At 39.9% G+C, this 21,687-nt stretch overlaps 1 protein-coding gene across 3 annotated transcripts in view; it reads left to right on the top strand.

Annotated features, from left to right (window-relative positions):
- Window positions 1–21,687, top strand: part of GRIN3A (glutamate ionotropic receptor NMDA type subunit 3A) — a 147,347-nt gene that overhangs the window by 48,958 nt on the left and 76,702 nt on the right. For all 3 annotated transcript variants that reach the window (XM_026506109.4, XM_026506108.4, XM_057313630.1), the window contains exon 3: window positions 11,165–12,212. In XM_026506109.4, the coding sequence (XP_026361894.1) occupies window positions 11,165–12,212 (1,048 nt within the window). The remainder of the gene's footprint in view (window positions 1–11,164; window positions 12,213–21,687) is intronic.

Genomic DNA, 21,687 nt, shown 5'->3' with positions numbered 1-21,687 from the left:
TTGCGTATGAAGAGGATTTGACATGATTCTGGAAAAGTAGTTCATTCGATAGCATGCCACACGGGGCTTTTATGCCAAGCTAAGAAGTGTGCATTTTATATGCATACTGATGTCACTTGAATGGCAGAACATTAGCCATGACATATTTGTAAAGTCATAATCCTGTAACGAATTAACCAAAGTAATACTGTATAAAAACCTTGAAAGTAATTTTTTAAACCATTATGATAGAAAAATTGTTTTTACTTCTCAAAATTAGTTTTAGCCTTGCCTGCATTTACTCCCTTATTGCATTATAAACACCAGACTCTGGCGAAAGTGAGTAGGAGTTTGACCTACCGTTTCTAGGGTTAGGATTTGTCCATGCTTACTTTAGGCTCTGGATTCTAATGAATCTATTGTTCCTAGAGAAAGAGCTCCCTAGGGCTAGTCATAGCATGGTCGAAGACTGTTATCCTTTCTTTAAGGATTTCAAGAGTCTAGGCACTTACAGACCCTCGTTCCCTTGGCCTAAGAAGTCCCTGACCCTTTAGCTTACTAATTATAGTCCTGATAGTTATTCTAGCTTCTCAACAGGCCATAGAATCTTGCCTTTATTCTTTGAACAGCTTCTGCAGGTCAGTTCTGTATCAAGTAGGCAGTGATTAGTGCCTTTACTCATTCACAACCATTTGTTGAAGCTTACTAATATTAGGTGAGGCCTTTGGCTAATGCTGGAGACATAAAGAGTAGAAAACAGGGGCCCTGTTCTCAGAAGCTTACAATCCCCTTCTTCTGTTCTCTTACTAAGAGAAGATATGCTCCTCTAATTATCCATCTTTTTACCCACTTTCTTTGACCTAGCTGTCTATCATTCTTCATTGGGACAACACCCATTCTACCATTATTCTCTGGCAGTAGCTGGCATTGTTAGGCCCCCTCCTCATTTGTCCTTGAAGAACGGTCCAACATGCTGGATACTCTTTCTCCTCCAAGTTATGTTCATCTTTATACTTGCATGGTCAAGCAATACCATGATTCACTGGCCTTTTATTCTTAGTAAATGTTGCTTTATTTATTGATTCTGCACATATTGTTTGCAACCTACTATGTGCTGGTATTGTGAGGCACTAGGAAACTTCAGAAAAAAAAAGACCAAAACAAATACCCATTCAAAAATCGCAAGATATAAATTGATGGGCCCCATTTTATTCCTGGATGTTAAAAGAGTTCCAGAAGGACTTGAGGCTGGGTGATATAATTCTAATTTTGGATGTTCTTGTCCACCTTTATGATACTTCGCTGGCACTGTGACCCTAGCAAAGTTATTTAATCTTTAGAAACTTTAATTTCCATGATTATAAGGATTCCCAACTTGAAAACTCAAGTGGTATGTCTAGGGTCATTCAGCTGGTACTTTATAGGGGAAGATTTAAACCAGTTCATCTAAATCCTAATTCCTAATTCAGAATTAATATAAACCTTTCTTAATTGGGATCCCGTTACTTTGCAGTTCATATTCTTTCAGTTAAAGCTATATAAATCACCAGGCATGAGGACCCATGTATAAGCATTCTTGTCTGAGGACCCTACTGAGTCAAACTAGTTAGCCTATAGTTTTCATCAGGTACACAGAAGAGATGCAGTTGCACTGAACATGGGAGCCAGGGGTTGGAGGCTGGTAACACTGATTCCTTGTATCCCCAAGGAGAACCCATTGCTGTGTGGTAACCTAGTGTGTCCAGCTGTTACTCCTACGTTAACACTCTCTGCTAGGGTGTCCAAGGTGTCAGTACTTCTAGAAAGCACGTGCCTTGGTGTCATGAATCTTAGGGACCAACACTTAAGTTCTGTTTCCAGATGTTTCCAGTAGGAACCCCTATCACTGGACTAACTTGATTGAAATCCTTTGAACTTGCCACGCTCACTCTGTGTCACTTAAGTCATGCCAAGAACTGAGTCTGAGATTTTCACTAAGTCATGGAAGCCTCAAATAAGGAACACTGGAAAATAGGTATTCCCTCAGGACTCTGTTTTGATGAAAACAGCTCAAATTTGCTTAGTCCAGCATCCAGCAAGTTTTATTTAAACTGTGGAATTTTTCCAAATTAGGAGAGCTTCCAAGCTTTTATTTGCTGGAGAGGAAATTGTGCTCTTTGTTGACTTTTTTACTTTGTATGCATCTACCATAAAGTTTGGAACTATGTCAGAAAGAGGTATGAAAGTGCAGAGGGTAATACTGTAGCTCTGCTCTGACATCCAGATCTATCTCTCAGGCCACTTCCACCTCCAGACCCTATAACCCTTTGGATGGATGGTTGACTGGTAAATACCGCATGATGCGCCAATGCCAGGGCTGTGCTGCTGGAAGGGTTATCAGCACCTGGGTTAGTGCTGGAGCCAGATCCAGAGAGCTAGAAAGAAGTAAGTTGGGGTATTCCACAAGGCAACTAGCAGTCCAAGGGCTGGGCACAGACCACAATTGTGCCGAAGAGTCAAGGTTCATACCAAAAAGCAGAGGGAAAGAAAAACAACTTAAGGGTATGGAACAGATCTAACTACAATGTGAGAGCGAAACACAGGAAAAAAAAGTGCCAACTTGTCACTTGTGGCGCACGAAAGCAGGAAAAAGAGTGTTCTATCCTTGTGACTGATTTTTTGATGTATACTATTCACACCGATAGTAACACAGCCCGACAGGTATATTAACACAATCACATAGGCTACTATTTTTCTCCTCTTGGGAGAAAAGCCAAGAAGGACAGGAGCTGTCCTTCCACTGTAGAGTTTCACTTGTAAGTAACTGAGTTTTGCTGATGTTGACAAAACATAGACTCAAATGATTCGTATGTTTGTACATATGTATATTTAACATGTTATTAAATTGCTGTTGTCCCTTAACTGATAGAAATCTATTTTAAAAGATGAGCTTAAAAGTTGACGTGATCAATGATTAAAATACATGGGGCCCTCTGCTCTGAGGATCGAAATTTATCAATTTCTAATTCCTATTAAATTCCTTATCATCAGAGAGGTTTCCCATTGAACTAATTTCTATTTTTATACTATCCATTATTCAGGGGAAAATGTATGAGAATTTTAATGCTTTGAACAATTTATAAATTGCAGATGCAAATACTTCCTGGCTGGCTGAGCCGTATTCTTCTGGCAAAGTGATGAAGAGCCCTTTAAGAGATACATGTCTAGTCTGAGCAGAAGACATGTGTTTAATTGCATTTACCCCATAGACCTCACTGAGCAGTAACTCTGGCCAGGCACTGTGTTGTGCCTAAGATTCCAAGATGGCTCCGTACTCTCTAGGTGCTTAGATGCAGGCTGAAGTCTCTTTCAGCTTGACAGCCTGCAGTGTTATGAAGCAGAGCCGTGGAAAGGGAGGGTTTGTTTATTCCTACCAGCCACTCTGTGGAAGAAACTGCTCTCAGACTGTAGAGAATGTCAAAATCCACACCCTCAGAGATTTATGGCCCAAAGTCAAAGATGGAGGTGATCATCTGTCAAATACTTGCCCTTTAGGATTACTGTGAAGGACTAGAGAGGACAGTGAAGGCATCATTTCACATGGAGCTCAAGAAATCATCTATATTTAATATTTAAAATGGAGAGCTGTCCCATATGCAGATAACAAAATCGAAGAAAGCAATGTCCTCTGACAGAATTGGACCATGGGCAAGCTCTGTGGCTGAGGTGGCAAATTCATGTCTTCGGGCAGGGGTCTGCTGCAGTGAAAGAGGCCACAAAGTGAAGGCTGGACTGGTAACAGCTGCCCATACAAATAGACAAAGGGTCTCCAGCCATTTTTTTAAAAAACGAGATGGTAAAATAGACATGAAAAGCATAAAAGGAGGTAAATCGATGGATTTCAGAAGGAGTGGGAGGGGCCTAGAGAGGCTACAGCAAAAATCGTAAAATTAACCAGGGATGGTCAAGAGCTGATTCAAGACAAGACCTCCTTTTAATAGGACACAGTATTGGCGTTTCTGATCTACAACGTCCACCGACAGGAAAAGAGGGAACGAGAAAAAGAAGAGAAAATTCAGAAAAATAAAATAAGAGAAAGAGCAAAAAGAAATAATGAGGTAACCATGGATTAACTCACATGTCAGAAACTAAGAAACCTGGAGGAAAGGGAAATAATCTAGAGCCTGGGGAAGAGACACAAAATGAAGATAATTTAGAGAACAAGGGACATTAGGGAAAAGTCTTTAGGAATTAAGAAAAATCACACACATGGATTAAAATACAAACAGAAAATATAAATAGTGGATAATTCAGACAACTGGATATCTATAGTGGTTGTTAAAGATCAGAACTGGACTTAAGTTCTTTAAAAGACGTAAGACTATCCAAAGACAGAATAGTTTGGGGCTCTCCAATGATAAAGAGCAGAAGAGCCGTATGAGCATGAGCTTGTCGCACATGTAAAACTGTAGAACTTTGGAGGGTGTGAGTTTTGACTGGCAGGTTCGTTACATGATTGTAGATAATGAATCATGTGAAGAAAAGATGGGATTTCTGAACGTTAGTAGATCTCTTCCCAACTCTCCTCCCTCCCCCCTCCAACCCCATCCCCACCCCAGGAAAAGGAGAACAGGAAACTTGAAGGATATTCCTTTGTCTCATACTAAAAGGGCTTTATTGAGCTTCTGCTATAGTCAGTAGCTCTAGAGCTAAATTTAAAGTGACCAAGAAATAAATATTTAGATTGACTGCATAGCAGCAAATCAGCCTAACAAGAATTAGGTGGGGCTGCTGGGAGGGAAGTTGGAGAGAATGTCACTAACAATAATAGAGGCAAAGGCAAAAATTTAAAATTGAGTTCTCACAGTCTAAAAATTTTATAGAGCTTTATGGAGGATGTACAAATCTCTCATTCCTCAGGGGAGGAATATTAAATATGATGAGATGATCATGGGAAAAGAAATTCAGCTCATTTTTCAAGATATAAGAGAATGAGAATACAGATTCTTTTAATGATACAAAAGAAAGTTCCCAAAGGGGAAAATAAATTTTATGGCTTTACGGAGCAAAATGTGCCCGTGTACAAATAAGATTAATGGAAGGCAACGGTACAGGAAAAAAAAGCAAAACAAAAACAAAGATAAGAGGGCAATTTAAAAAGAAATAAAAAACAAATGAGAGAAGTAGATATACAAAGATAAGTTGAGTGAAAAAAGATCAAAGTAATAAACATTTGACCTATGACCACCTGGGCACCAAAGAAAACATGCGAGGATGATGATGTATTTAAACAATGGTTTGGTTCCTACATGGTCAAAAGGAAGCCTGGAAACAATGGGATTATTACAGAACTAGTTAAAAAGCAAGAAAATGTATAGATTTATAAATATATAAAATGCATAATACTAGTAAAACTATATGCTGAATAAGAAGAAAAATCAGGGGGCAACAGATCTTAAAATCCATTAAGAACGTGACAACATTATTTGTAGTGGGAGATTTTTAGTTAACTTCATTAGTAAATTTTAGACCCAAGTTTTTACAAAGTAAAAATTGTACATGAATAATGTAATTAGGTAAATTAAGATAAACACTGCAGTTAACATTCTCTTATTAAGGAATATAGAAGTATTTGACACAGTTGACCACTGCCCCTCCTTGGTTTTACTTGGTTTCTAGAACCCAACGCGGTCTGCTCTGCTCTGAGCTCTCTGGTTAACATCTCAGGTCCCTTCACTAGTTCCTCCTCAGTGGTACGGCCTTCCAGTGTTCCCAGTGCCCCAGATTTGTACCTGGGCCTGCCCATCTATAGTTATTCATCTGGTGATCTCATTTGGTCTCCTTAAGTACCATGTCTAGAGGGATGGCTTCCAATTTCATAGCTCCTGTCTGGACCTCATTCCTGAGCCCCACACAGTCTCCAACTATCCACTTGACATCCGCATTTCGATTTCTCTAAGTTACCTCCAACTTAACCTGAGCAAATTCAAGTGGTAGTTCTCACCCACCTCAACGATTCTCCTACAGTTTTTTTTTTTTTAATCTCCATGGCAACTACTAGCCTCCACTTGCTCCAGACAAAAACTTTGGTGTCATCCTTGCTCTCCTTTTCCTAGCAACCATATCTGAACCATTAGGAAATCCTGTTATTCCCAGCTTCAAAACAGATCAAGATCTGACCTTCACTGCTACCACCTCAGGCTAAACCATCATCACTTTTTGTCTGGGAGTTGGAAACAGCCCCCTAACTGGTCTTTCTGCCACTGCTCTCTCTTCAGCTCGTTCTCAACACAGCACTGTGGTGATCCTGTTAAAATGCAAGTCATGTCATATTGCGTCATCGCTCAAAATCCACCGATGGCTTTCCACCTCATGCAGAGAAGAAACAAAGTCCTCACAATGACCCGCAACGTGCTATTTCCCGAACTCCCACTACCCATTCATTTTCTCTCACTTTATCTTAAACTCTTACGCCCCTCACTCCTGTAGGTGTTCCTCAAGCAATAGACATGACCCCACTTTAAGAAAGCTGGACTCAGTGCTCCCTCTACAAGGAATGTTCTATCTAGATCTCCTCCTTCTGGTTAGCTCCTTCCCTTTCTTCTGCTCTTTACCTCCTTTGCTGGCCTCCTCAGTTTAAAATTTCATCTCACTGTCACCAACCCAGACACATCTTATCTCCGTACTCTGCTTTATTTTTCCTCCTTTGCACTTAGCAGCTCTAATACCCCATACATAGTGCCTATTTATCACATTTATTCTGTCTCCTTCAGTAGAATATAAGGTGCATAGATTTGTGTCTGTTTTGTTCACTACTATATCCCCTAGCCCCTAGCACAGTGCCTGGCATACACTACTATTGAATGAATCAATGATTGAATGGGTGATGTGTTGTTTTTTTAACATCTTTGTTAATTTGTTTTGGTGAATAAGAAAATCCTTTAATTAGCATGTCAAATTTTGTGTGCAAATGTGGCTTCTAAAATGTATCTTAAATGTATTAAACCTGATCTTGCTTATACTGTGAACTGTCTCAACAGTTTTTACATAATTTGCAAAGTATACATTTTATCTTGGCTCCTATACAAATCAACACATATACTTAATTAGTGAGATAATTGGGAGCTTTTACTAAAGTGATAAGTTACCTCAATGCAAATTAACTAATGAGCTTCATTCTTTTGAGCAGAGTGGTATCTTGGGAGGTGTGCTGATAAAAAACATAGATACCTGACTGCTTTGTTAAACACTCCACAGGAAAGGCACGGTGCTCAAGTAGGTTTTCACTCTCAGCGCAAGATCCAAGCCCTTATCACGCATGACAAAGCTATTGTAATATTCTTCTAAGTGGTCACCTGGTCACCATCTCTTCCTTCCTATGTACACAGCGTACCTGTTTCCAGATCAAGATTACTAATGCACACCTCTGCTTGTATCATTACTCTGCTCAGAAATTTTCATGGGTCCCTTCTCCTATTAAATAAAATCCAATCTCATAAAATGGACATGTAAAGCCTCTACAGTTTCATTGCGATCTGCTTTTCCTATATTATTTTCTCGTATTTTTCTACCCTGCTCTCCCGTTGGATTTTTGTGCTTCCTACCTCTTGTTATATTTTCCACCTCCTTACCTTTCCTCATAACATTCTTGAAGCTGGAAGGTTTATTTAGAGTTCATTTCCAGGCTAGAGCCGTAGTGCGATCAACACAGAGTGTGGTGATATTATTGGTCCCTGTGACCCAGGGAAATTTTAAATTTCTATTAAAAGAATTTAAGATCGCTTTTCTCCTTTTTATACCCACATTGCTATATGGGCTTACCCTGAGCTGATATTCAATTAAATACTCCAGGACTTATTTACGTGACCTTCCATCAAGCCGAGTTTCACACATCCTTAGTGTGGTTTGTGGACGAAATGCAACCCTGTGCATTTGGTGCCTTAAAATCACTACTTTTCTTTTTGAAGACTATGTCTCTCCTGACGATGCCATCGTTTCTCCACTTACACGGCTATTACCTTAGCTCTTGCCACCTTAAGCCCCTTATGAAACAAGCAGAGAGAGAAGGAGGGAAGGAGCATCATTCTTCACATAGGAAAGTGCGCGCAGCCCCCTCCTCCTTCCAAACCATTTTCTATATAGCTAACAGAGAGGGAAAACCCTTTTTAAAATCAAATCTGATGGTCATGTCCTTCCCCAGATAAAATTCCCTCAATGGCTCCCCATTCGTTACCTTCATCATAATCTCAGACCTTTAGAAATTCGTTTCCCACTTTTATCTGCAGCCTTATTTCTCACCGCATTTCATCCTGCGCTCTGTCTCTGGCTTTTACGCACACGTCTCCCTGGGTTGAGAGTATTAGTCCCCAGCTTCTCTTCCTGGCTGTTTTTTCCTGCAGGCTCAACTCTGGCACCTCCTCCTCTAAGAACCCTTCCCTGTCTCGTCTGCAGTAGAATGTGCAGGAGCCCTTAGTCTCTGTCCCAGTGGCACCCAGATTTACCTCTGTCATGACTTTTTGATTGCCTCTTTGCTTTTCTCTCTCCCCATCAGAAGACTTTCACATCCTTGAGAACAAGTGTGTCTTTCACCTCTGTAACTCTAATGTTAAGAACGGTATTTGCATCAGTTTCTCTTGTCAATAAATTTATTCCTGATTTTTCGTTTTCTTGTTCATCCAAGAAGAATCCAGGCAGAATTAAAAGGAACATGGTAGAAACTGATTGGAGCAAAAGTGAGATTTCCAGCCGTTTCATCAGTGGGCATTTAAACTTTGCTTATGCGTTGTCATCACATTACAAAGAATACATAGTGAAGGTGACTATAACTAAAAGCTATCAATGAGATTATTTTAATTTACCTTCTCTGTAGAACTGAAAATAAAATAGACCAAAATCATCTGTCATAAATGGGGATTCTCTGAGACCCAATTTCTTGGTGCCAATTGTATAGTGAAAGAAACACTGGGTTTTCTGGTCTGGGAAAATCAAAGACATTTAGATCCTGATAGATTTACACTTCTGTGACAAATGGATGCCTGAGAGACAACTGATGGTCCTGCAGTCACCACCATCTTGGATGTTTTTGAACATCATTAATGAGAAATAAGTTCTACTGGAATGAAGGAGTTACGTAATCTCTGAAAGATTTCTGAAATGATTCAAGTATACATTTTTGCAGTGGTAGTCCTTCAAGGGTCCATCCAGTTAAAAATCTATAATAATCAAGTCCCAGATATTCTTAAAATAGTGAAGGGTTTCTCTTTCTACAACTACAACTTTACTGATCACCAAATTGAGCAAATGAAATTAACCTATTTATTACAAACCATTTTGTTCCCTAGGCTATGTCAGTGTGTGTGTGTGTGTGTGTGTGTGTGTGTGTGTGTGAGGGGGGGGGGGGAGAGGGAGAGAGAACACATCTAATAGTAGATTGCTTATTAGAAGCACAATTGTAGACACTCTTCCTTTATAGTACCTAGGTAATTATCAATTGATTAATCTCTATATTTTAATGATTTGGTTCCCTACTTCTCTAAAGAAGCATAAAGCTATTTTAAAATCTAAGATAACTGAGACTTCATTACTTGTTGCAAAATAGAATTCATTTTAAGTGGTAGAGAGTCCCACTGGGGAGTGCTAACATGAATAATTACCATTACATGCAATCTACCAAAATGAGCAGTTTCATTACATTTAGTGATAGGAGCATCTTCAAATGTGATTTACATTTATATCTCTAATGAAAATTAGTACATTCTTCACACATTTTGATTTTTCTATGTCCCTTCTGTGGCAGCATAACTTCTTACTACTTGTATTTGCATTTGTAAATTACTGAGTAATGTTGGTGGCAGGCAATGGATGAATGTGTTTTGCTGAGAGTCTAGACTTGTATCAGCTGATTCCTCAAAAAAAAAAATTGTTACATTCCACTTTCATTGTAATTCCTTTTAATTTAAAATGTGTCTTGAATACCCTCTATGAGTTTCTCATAATGCAATACTTTGTATCTCCAACTAGAGAAGTTCTGTTAGAGATTAGGGAAAAGTGACCTGGGGACAGCCTTGATTGAAAAAAACTTGAATGACATTGAGTAATAGGTACCATATCTGAAACATCTGTTCTAGGTCAAAAGGTAGGGTATATACTTTACATGCATTATTTCCAGGCCTTGTCATGGAGGCAGTATTATTTCCCCCATTTTGCTGAAGACAAAACCAAGGACAATGCTAGAAGGTAGCTGAACCAAAATCCAAATAGAGGCGTGTCTTATGTCAACATCTAGGCTTTTCTTTGGACACAGGCCATAATTAACAGTAAGAAAGTACCACAAGTTTGTATGTTACCTCATATTGCCTTATCTTCCCAGACACTGACCAAGCATTTCCTGCCTTGCGCATATCAGAACATATATTTGACAGTGCCTGGCTCCCTTGATTAGGAATCAGTATAGCATTCAGTTGGTAATTTTCCTTTCTTTGACTTGGGCAGAGAAGCTCTCTCCAGAACCAGAGCCAATTGTTTTTCTCTAATGACTTATAGAGGGAGGGTAGCCTAAGGCTATCCTGAGATCTGCAAGTCTATTTCTCATCTTTTCCTTTGTTCCATGGATGATATCCAACGGGCTGCTTTGACTGGCCTTATGGGGACAGATGTGTTGATTGTTTCCACTGTGAAAAAAGACACACTGAAAGTAAGATGAAGCTATTTTCTGGAATTATGAATGCAATTTTTAAGCAATTATAAAAGGATAGGCATACTTACTAAAACTCATTCCTTGCATCAAAAATAATATTTACTGAGCTGATTTCATTGCAATTGAATAGAGTGAACAGTAGAAATGAAACATGTTAAAGATGCTGAGAACGTCCATAGCTTGGAAAGTTGTGAGAATATATAATTAACAGTTTATAACAGGAAACAACACATCCCTTAACTAGGAATAAAGAGATACGAAGTAAGACAAAGAGTCACGCACCTAACCCAGATGTTAGAACCTAAGAGGGAGATCTCATTTGCTCAATGAAATAAGACTCTTCTCTTAGAAAGAGTCCAAGTTATTAATTCCGGAGGAAATTATAGGCAATACGTTTAAAAAAAAATTAGAGTTTCTTTTAATTAAGGCAGAGAAGCAAAGATGAGCACTCCTTCCTGTCTTTGGCCTCCCCTGTCTTCCTTACTTTTTGCCTTTGCTCCTCTTTGCCAGGTTTCTAGCCAACACCACTTTCAGAGGCCTCAGTGGTTCCATCAAAGTAAAAGGTTCCACTATCATCAGCTCAGAAAACAACTTTTTCATCTGGAATCTGCAACATGACCCCATGGGAAAGCCAATGTGGACCCGTTTGGGCAGATGGCAAGGGGGCAAGATTGTCATGGACTATGGAATATGGCCAGAGCAGGCCCAGAGGCACAAAACCCACTTCCAGTACCCAAGTAAACTACACTTGAGAGTGGTTACCCTGATCGAGCATCCATTTGTCTTCACACGGGAGGTAGACGATGAAGGCTTGTGCCCTGCTGGCCAACTCTGTCTAAACCCCATGACTAATGACTCCTCTGTATTGGACAGCCTTTTTAACAGCCTCCATAGCAGTAATGATACAGTGCCCATCAAATTCAAGAAGTGCTGCTATGGATATTGCATTGATCTGCTGGAAAAGCTAGCGGAAGACATGAACTTTGACTTTGACCTCTATATTGTTGGGGATGGCAAGTATGGAGCCTGGAAAAATGGGCACTGGACTGGGCTGGTGGGTGATCTCCTGAGTGGGTCGGCCCACCTGGCAGTCACTTCCTTCAGCATCAATACTGCACGAAGCCAGGTGATAGATTTCACCAGTCCTTTCTTTTCCACCAGCTTGGGCATCTTAGTGAGGACCCGAGACACAGCAGCTCCCATTGGAGCCTTCATGTGGCCACTCCACTGGACAATGTGGCTAGGGATTTTTGTGGCTCTGCACATCACTGCCATCTTCCTCACTCTGTATGAATGGAAGAGCCCCTTTGGCATGACTCCCAAGGGACGAAATAGAAGTAAAGTCTTCTCCTTCTCTTCAGCCTTGAATGTCTGTTATGCCCTCTTGTTTGGTAGAACATCAGCCATCAAACCCCCAAAATGCTGGACCGGCAGGTTTCTAATGAACCTTTGGGCCATTTTCTGTATGTTTTGCCTTTCTACATACACGGCAAACTTGGCTGCTGTCATGGTAGGTGAGAAGATCTATGAAGAGCTCTCTGGAATACATGATCCTAAGGTAATGCTTCATTTTACTCTAGCTTTCTTTACTGTCCATTGTAAATCCATATATTGTGTCTTATGCTGTAGTATGTTGATGTTCTTTCATCTAACACAGTATTCTCTCAGCCGTCTCTAGAGACCAGGAGCTAAATTAAATATTTTATTGCTTTATTGAATGAAAAAAAGGAGTGAGGGGCTTTAGCGGGTATTTGTTCTAGAGAAAGTCTTTCTGCTGGGGACATCTGTTAGTAAGTTTTTCTCGTGTTATTTGTGCATCTGACAGAATGGTCTTCAAGGAATAGACTTACAAAGTATTTTCACCCAAAGCAGACTTCAAAAACTGATTAATTACTTCTCCTGGGAATTAATGAAAATAAATAGCAGAATCCATATTTAAATTATAAAGAATCCTTTTTTTGCCATTAAAAAAGAGTAAAATGGAAAGAACTAACATTTTATCATAAACATCCAAAGCCAGATGCTAGAGAACACAATGGGCATAGAACAAGGAGTACCGAACAAACTGAGATGGCAAGATTAGCTAAAAACAGGGTGTCTTTATACAGTAAGGAAAGCCATACAGCTGGCCACTTCGTCTGAGGGTATGGTGCCAACAGTCCCATTATAATGTCCAGGAACAATCAAAAAAAGGGTATCTATTCTAGGCTGCCTTTGATGTCCTGGACATCTGACTCTAAGGGAAGAAGGGAGGAGTTGGTTGGAGTTCAGGTAAAACAGTGGTGATACTCAAGCAAGTAGATCCATGTCTGTGTTCTGTCTGGATTAAAACAGGACGCCTTTCAGTGACTAGGGGCACGGAGCACCTAGTCCAACCTAGTGGGAGTAGTGAGGAGGTGGTGTTGAGGCTCAAGGAAATTGGAATAAGGCCCAAGGGAGTACTACAGTCCTGCTGGGGAACAGAATTCAGATCCAGAGCAGAGGCATGTTCCAATGCATACGACCCACCTAGGAGAGATTAGAGTAAGTTGCAATTCAGTGGGCATACCCGGGACACGCTGTGTTTAAAGCAACTTGAGCTCAGCTGAGCATTTCAAATAGGGAAACTCTCATCATGCCTTTTCAAATACCCCTTTTCACACTAAGTCTCAAGGTATTGAAACTTTACTATAAATTTCTATGAAACATTTAAAATTAATTTCATAGAGCATCAACATATAGGACATTCACAACTATCTTTAACAAATGATGAAGTGGCCCAGAGGGCTGGTGGCAGCTTTAGAGACTTCTAGTAAATGGTTTGGATTAAGGTATAAGGTCTGTTCTGCAAACAAATGAACATGAGAAACTTGACCCATAACTGCAGACCTCCTGGTAAGTGACATGAACCTCATGAAAAGGTTCAACACACAGTGGCTTACTGAGTAGGCGAGGATTGCATGGCCTTCTACAGAACACTTGGGGCTCAGGTTTTGAGCTGGAATCCAGTGAACACCAATAAGTCTGGCATAAATGGGTGTGTCACCCTAGAGAGAGATTTTCATGATGCTTCTGCATTCATGCTTTGCAGTGGTATTAGCAGCTGCTGTTTATTCTTTGCCCAAGTTGGCCTGTAGATCTCCCAAAGTTTCACTGTCTTGTTGGAGGCTTACCCAGATTTTTTACGTGAATCTTGCTAATGTGATGCTTAAATTAGAAACTCGAAGTGGAAACCATTCAATCCAGTCTAGTGCAAAAAACAATCTAATATATGCCTATTGTGAAGATTCTAGACCATTATCTAATGTAAAAAGGTGAACCCAATACTGACTAGAGTTTCATTAATCAAAACTGAAGATTGTCGGGGCGCCTGGGTAGCGCAGCAGTTAAGCGTCTGCCTTCGGCTCAGGGTGTGATCCCAGCGTTCTGGGATCGAGTCCCACATCAGGCTCCTCCGCTATGAGCCTGCTTCTTCCTCTCCCACTCCCCCTGCTTGTGTTCCCTCTCTCGCTGGCTGTCTCTATCTCTGTCGAATAAATAAATAAAATCTTTAAAAAAAAAAAAAACTGAAGATTGTCAACATTAAGTCATAGATGCTACATTTGAGAAACCCGTAGCAATGATTATTTTAGGGGATTAAATAGAAAACCATAAAGATAAACTGTACACAGCAGTAGCAGTAAAGCAGTTCTTTAAGCAAAAAGAGACAATCATTCAACCCCCAACTCCACATAGAATAAAAAGTGAAGTTTTTATAAATCTAACCCCACCCACAAGACAGAATGAGCAGAACTAGACAAAGTCAATTTTGTGTTACAGCTAGTAAGTTCTTAATGAAATGGGACAGGTATATAAAATACTTTCAGTTTGGGGCACCTGAGTGGCTCAGTCGGTTAAGTGTCTACCTTCAGCTCAGGTTATGGGTCCTGGGTTTGAGCCCCACATCGCTCTCCCCTGCTTGTGCTCTCTCTCTCACACTCTCTCTCTCTCAAATAAATAAATAAATAAAATCCTTAAAAAATAAATAAAATACTTTGAATTTGAGATAATAAACTAATTTCCAGTAAAGTTCCCCCCAGAATGTATATTTCTCCCCCCCCCCATGTCATTTCTATGGTAAAGTCTCTCATTTATGGGTTTTTGTCATATAAAGATACCCAGATCATTTGACTAAGCAATACTTGACATCTGGACTTTGGACGAATAATGTTGGTGACAGAATTGTTCCATTTTCATGCAGATATGTGGTATTATGCAAATGACAGTGTCTTCACCCTCCCACAGAGAGATATGATTAAAATAATTTTCATACCCTTTCAGTCACTCAGCATTCATCCTTTAGTGTATTGCAGTTCTCACATGAGTGCTTTTCGGTCCTACCCATGCTAAATTCTTTAGGGGACCATCGTTTTTCTTAACACTAATTGATGTAGAGAAATTCAGAGGTAAACAAGTCCGGGAGAGGAGAAAACAACTTAGAAAGTTGTAAACATGCTGAAGTTTAAAAACAGGAAATAGTATCAAAGTTCAAGGAAAGGGCAACCACCTTCCCCTTAGGACATCAAGGGAAGGCTTAATTAGGATAAAAATGTGTGCTTATTCTTGAAGAACAATCGGAAATCGGACACCCGTGTCAAGGGAGGAATGGTCATTCCAAGCAAAGGAACGGAATGAACTGCTTTGAGGTAGAAAGTGTAAGGCACAGTGAGGATATCTTGAGGAGTTCAATTCAGCCACAGCATATGTGCCATGAAAGGAAGGAGGTGAGATCCATGTCTAAAAGCTGAGTTCAGCGGAGATAACAGCAGCTCTTCGACATCAAGCTAAGACTAGTGAACTTTGTCTGACAGTGGAAATCTACTGACATTCTTCAACAATGGAACAGCAGAGTGCAACGGTATCCATTTAGGATGGTTGCTGTGGTGGCAGCATGTAAACCAGATTAGAAGAGAAAGACAGTGAACAGAAGTCGTAGCTATAGTCACTGATAGAAAGAAGACAGATGGAAGAAATCAGGTGGTGATCAAGTCCATAGGACTTGGCGATTAACTGAGTGTGAGAGGCAGCAAAGGGTCACCTTCAAAGTCACAGGCCGCAGTGTCTGAGATGCTGACGCCATTCAAGGAAGCAGAGAAGGCAGTTTATGGACTGGAAAGTACAGTGATCAGTTCAGTTTCACACACAGCATTTTAAAATCTGTTTTGGCCACCCAGGGGAGATCCAGCAGGCGTTTGGAAGCCAGAGTTCAGGATTGAGAGTAGAGCTGGTGGGAACCCTGGCCAGAGAGGTAATCCTGTGTATTCAAGCCCTTGGAGAGTGTGAGATCCCCAAGGGAGAAGGTGGTAGGGAGAAAAATTGCTGTTTGAAAGAAAGCAGCAGGCATGAAGAAGTGCCATGGTGTTGGAGAACAGGATTTGTGGAGAGACAAGATAAAGAATAAGGAGATAAAGGTGCCCTGTAATAAAGTCACACAGACCCTTGACTGCCCCTCTCTCTATAGCTTGGATTTTTACTTTTTTGAGGTGAAGTTTGATATTATCGCATCTACCATGTCTAGCTTCTTGCCAGCAGTTATCAGAGGACAAAAGCCGATCAGCGCCCAACCAGGATTGTTAGTGCGCACTTGTGCCTCTGTGTGTGTGTGTGTATGTTTTATGTCTGATGAAAATGGGTTTATATGGTTTGCTTTTTCCTAGTATTTTTCCAAACTCCATTCAAATTCTCTTGAGGCATTTTAGTTTAAGTAAGTGAAAATATTTATGTAGAAGTCACAGATCTCTGGAGTTTTCTTGGGACATTTGTCAGCTGTGAGGTGAAAATCCCCCCAATCTGAACGAAAGGTGACATAATGGCATGTTGGTCACAGTCTGAAGATTCTTCCACCCCTGACTCACTCTCTGTCTTACTTCTTTTCGTCTCCTTTCGTGCTCCTCGCTTGCTAGACATTAGGACAGCCCCCATGGTTCCATGCTGCCATTCTCATCCCAGTTCGAGTCCTCACAGCTCACTTCATTCACCTCAGTCTCCACATTAATGCTCGTGAACACCTGCCTTCTCTAATTCTTCTTTAGTTACCTCCAGATAATCTCCCCGTGCCTCCCCATTATGATTGTGTGTCTGAAACCTTTGAGAATCACACCTCACAGACTTTTCTAGAGGCACCTTATGAAGAAACGTGCTCCTAGGAATAGATGTCTTTAGCTCTTAAAGGCCATCTAAGCCCCCAGATCTGAAAAAGGGACTCCCCAAATTTCTATCTCCTCTTTCCTTAAAACTACTTTTCTGTTGCATATAGTATTTTTAATTATAATAATAGTGGGGTTTTTTGGAAATGGTTTATATTTCTAGCCCAAAAATTGGGCTACAGCTTTTCTTTGTTTTGTTTTTAATATCAGTCTTGGCATCCAAACGCCACCGGTAAAATATTCCTATGGGAAAACGTGTTTGGATGAAAACCTGTCAACTGAAAAAGTGAGGTTTGTGATCCATATTTATACACAGCCCATCAGTAAATTGAGTCCTGGCCACACAAGTGTTTGTAACCATGACGTTACATAACTTAGAGTGAATGTAATAGCACCATATTTCTTCTCGATCATAATTGTTTAGCATGCTGGCTATACATTTATCACAATTAATAAAACTGTTAAGAGCATATTTTATCACCATTTCAGAGTTGAGATTCACTGGCTTCAACCAACTACTTTGAATCAAATCAAATTAAAAGCAAAATGCTCACTAAGGAGGAGCCAAGGCAGATTGGAATACGTCTTTGTTTTACTGACAGGGGTCAGAGGGAGGAGATCATCTTGTCTCTGGCTGCTCCTACAGCTAACCCCAAGGAAGAGGGACTGGGCCGCTGTGCAGATGAAATTCAAGAGGATGGTTCTATCCTCACTTTAGTCTTTTTGCCAGAATAATTTATTTTACACTAAAAGTAATATATGTAGCTTCTCCTAGCCTCCCACCGACTCTTCTGGGAAGCAAGCTCCATGCTTCAAAGCGGGTGGGCTCTTGAACCATGAGACCATGAAAGCAAGAATCTATGAGTGATATATTTAATAGAGCTTATGTGGGTATTTCTCCGACATAAAACTAGCACTACTCATTACAGGCAATGCAGAAAATAGGGTGAAGTAGACAGATGGAAGCAAGCACTCACTGCCTCATCATCCAAAGCCATTTCCTCGTAGCATTTTGGGATGATTGACAGATGGATAGAAACCTAGAAACCACAGTATTATTTTTATCCAGCAAAGTCTTCATCTGGGTGTGTGATCTAAAGTGTAGACCTGGGCATTCTTAGAACCTCCCAGCCACTGACATTCTATCTGCAGAGATGTAAGATGAGATGAGAAAATCCCTTCATAAAGCACCAAGTACACCAAGAAATAAAGCTCCACCTCCCCTCATAGAGTTGAATTGACCCAGTTGATAGAACACATGAGCATTTGAAATGAGCTATTTGCTGATTTTAATGGACCTTCTAGTTCTTTTCTAGCTTCTCACATAAAATGCCCCCTTTAGCTCTGTGTGTCTAATTTAAAAAAAAAGTCAGCTCCTAGAGGGAATATGAGGCTAGTGTCATTTTTGTACAGGCAAATGATGGTGCTGCTTTAGAAAAACAATCCTCGTGAACGTTCAAGTAAATATTAAAAATGAAATAGAACTGCTGTGAAGGCAAGAGCAAACTTTAACCAGAAATCTTAAAGTAAAGGACACTCATAGCTCTAGTAGGAAATGATAAGCTTTTCCCAAAATAATAAAAACCACCTTTATTGATCTTCATATAACAGCATGTGGCTGCCCAATAAAACATTTGAATTCATGCAATAAAGGCTGGCCTTGAACAAAGGAAGGGTGCCAGAACTCGAAGGCAGACGAGACCGAACATGGAGCTGGAGGTGAGGGGAAAGGAAACTGAGCTACACCAAACCATTCATTCATTCTTTCTTTAATTCATCCGGTAACCACAGCTTCTGTTCCAGGCACCATGCTCGGGGGCTGAGAATTTAGCAGTGAGAAAACAGACACCGCCCTTGTGACATGGAGTTTAGTGGGAAAGAAAGACACTCATAAATCAGCTAATGATTTAAGCCGTGGTAAGTTCCTGTAGAAGAAAACACACCAGAATCTGAGAGCCTCACGGGAGACCTGATCCACTGTAGAATCAGAGAAGGCCCCCAGCCCAGCTAAGAATGCAAACGAGCTTATCCGGAGTCGCAGGGAGGGCGGGGCGGTTTTTAGAAGAGGGTGTGCAGAAGCCCGCAGACCGGAGGGAGAGAACTGCAGAGGTGGCCACTCCATCATGAGCTACGAGAGCCTGAAAAGCCAGAGAAAGGGGGACAAGAGTAGAACAATTAATAAGGTAAAGGACAGACGTTCTAGAGAGAAAATTTCTCAAAAGAAGAGAAAACCTGAGAAATGCTATAGTCTGAGAAGAGCTGCCCTTCCCATGGGCTCCATGTACTTCCAGCTAGAAAACTTCATAGGAGGCACATCCCATTCACTCTGGCAGCACAAACTCTAATAGATCAGGGAAGTGTTCTCCATGAGAATTGCATTAGAATGCTTTCTAATGTACAAATCAGAAATGGTTTGGATATAAAAAAATGAATGCACTGATGGTTCTGTGTATGTTACACATACTAAAAACTATTGAATTACACACTTAAATGGGTGAACGTCTGGTATGTGAATTATAGCTCAGTAAGACTGTTTTGATCAATTATAAACAAATAAGCAAACTGCCATATTACTGAATTAGAAGACTGAATTTTTAAAGATGGTAGATTTCCCCTTGGTTAGTTAATAGGTGTGAAGCAATTCCAATGAAAATACCAAAGGACTTTTTTGTTGACTGGGGTGATAGTTGCTGAATCTTCTAAAAATATATATATTAAATTTAATCTTAAAAAAGAAGGTTCAAGGGATTTGTTCTTCTAGATGTATTTTTTTAATTTTTAATTTTAATTTTTATTTTTTGATGTAAAGTTCGATGATTCATTAGTTGCATATAACACCCAGTGCACCATGCAACACATGCCCTCCTTACCACCCACCACCAGCCTATCCCATTCCCCCACCCGCCTCCCCTCTGAAGCCCTCAGTTTGTTTCTCAGAGTCCGTAGTCTCTCATGGTTCATTCCCCCTTCTGATTACCCCCCCTTTCTTTATCCCTTTCTTCCCCTACCGATCTTCCTAGTTCTTATGTTCCATAGATGAGTGAAACCATATGATAATTGTCTTTCTGTGCTTGACTTATTTCACTTAGCATAATCTCCTCCAGTGCCGTCCATGTTGCAGCAAATGTTGAGAAATCATTCTTTTTGATGGCTGAGTAATATTCCATTGTATATAGGGACCACATCTTCTTAATCCAGTCATCTGTTGAAGGGCATCTCGGCTCCTTCCAAAATTTAGCTATTGTGGCCAATGCTGCTATGAACACTGGGGTGGATATGGCCCTTCTCTTCACTACTGTTCTTCTAGATATTGTATCTTCTAGATACTAATACTTAATATTAGTAATAATAGTGGAAAATCTAATACTCATTGACCACTCCCATATGCTGGGCACTGTTGTAAACGACATTAATATATGACCTGCTCCCACTGAGTGGTCATGGAAATTAAAATGATACAAGTAAAGCGACTTGCATTGTGTCTGGCAACTAGGGGGGCACAAAATAAGAATAGTGAAAAGTCTTGTCAGATTTTAATACTAATATTAATTACATGTATCTTGAACAATTAGTTCTCTGTCTCTTTTTTCTCGTCACTGTGATCTGGGTAAATAGCAAGATTCTCCTTCTGAGCTAACTTCCAGAGAGCTTGGAGGCAAATTTCTTGCCCAGTAACAGCAGATTTATTTTCATTGCAGTATGCATTTTAAAAAACATCATTCCTGGCTTCATTTTGGGTTTTTTCCTGCTTCATCCTATTTTAATTTATGCTGTCTTGTATTTTGTGTGACCTTTAAGATGCTGCCTTAAATCTTTTCAGGAAGAGAGCAAGGTATACATTAAGTAATGTCAAAATCGGATGATAAATAAAGAATATTAACAGCAATTCAAAAAAAATAAAATTGACCAACAAATATAAAAAAGTTAAATCTTACATGTAATCAAAGAAATGCTAATTGAAACAGTAATGAGATGATATTTTTACCTGTCATGTTAGGAATCTCTTACTGATAGTTCTCAATCTTGGTTGAAGTACATTGAGACTGGCAGCAGCATACACTCTGCTACTGGGAGGGTAGGTTGGTACAATAGCTCATAAATCAACTGGGCCATTTCCATCAAGAGCCTTTAAAGGGTTTGGTTATGCCCTTTCACCCTTGACTTCCACTTCTAGGAACCTGTCCAAAGGAAGTAGCTTAATATATGGACAATAATTTATTCCAAAGATTCATCGCAGTGTTACTCAAAATAACAGAAACTTGGAAACCATGTAAATGTCCAACAATAACACAATTAATACACTATAATATTCCCATGTGCTATAAAAATGTAGGCAAGTCGAGATGATTTTGAAGAGCTCTTAGAATGTCAAAAAAATCATACACCTGAAACTAATATAATAATATATGTCAACCATACTTCAACTAAAAAAGTTATAGTAAAAAAATTTAAATTAAATATCAAAAAATCAAAATACAAGAGTAAGTGAGAAGTTGGGTTATAAAAGCATATGCTGTTTTTCCAGTTTTGTAATGTGCATACGTGTACAACTATAAAGAGAAGGGACGAGAAGGAAATATAACACAGTATTAACAGCACTGATAACTGAGCAGTGTAATTACAGGAAATATTTATTTTATTATTTCCACTCCATATTTTCTGCAATGTTCATGGATTATTTATGAAATGAGGAAGGACATAATAAGCCAAGTAAGAATGAGAATAATGTAGACATGAGTCAAGAGTTACAACAGCAGTGTTTTCTCCACATGCGCTGCTGCTGTCTGCAGACTTTTGCATCCAGGCAGGTTGAATTCCTCAGTGAGTAGCCCTCCAGTAGTAAAATGTTTACGTCTTAAAGATGCTGAG

The sequence above is a fragment of the Ursus arctos genome, unplaced genomic scaffold, assembly GCF_023065955.2.
Source record: "Ursus arctos isolate Adak ecotype North America unplaced genomic scaffold, UrsArc2.0 scaffold_18, whole genome shotgun sequence".
Taxonomy (NCBI): domain Eukaryota; kingdom Metazoa; phylum Chordata; class Mammalia; order Carnivora; family Ursidae; genus Ursus; species Ursus arctos.
Note: the sequence above shows the minus strand (reverse complement) of the source record. Positions and strands in the feature narration are given on the sequence as shown.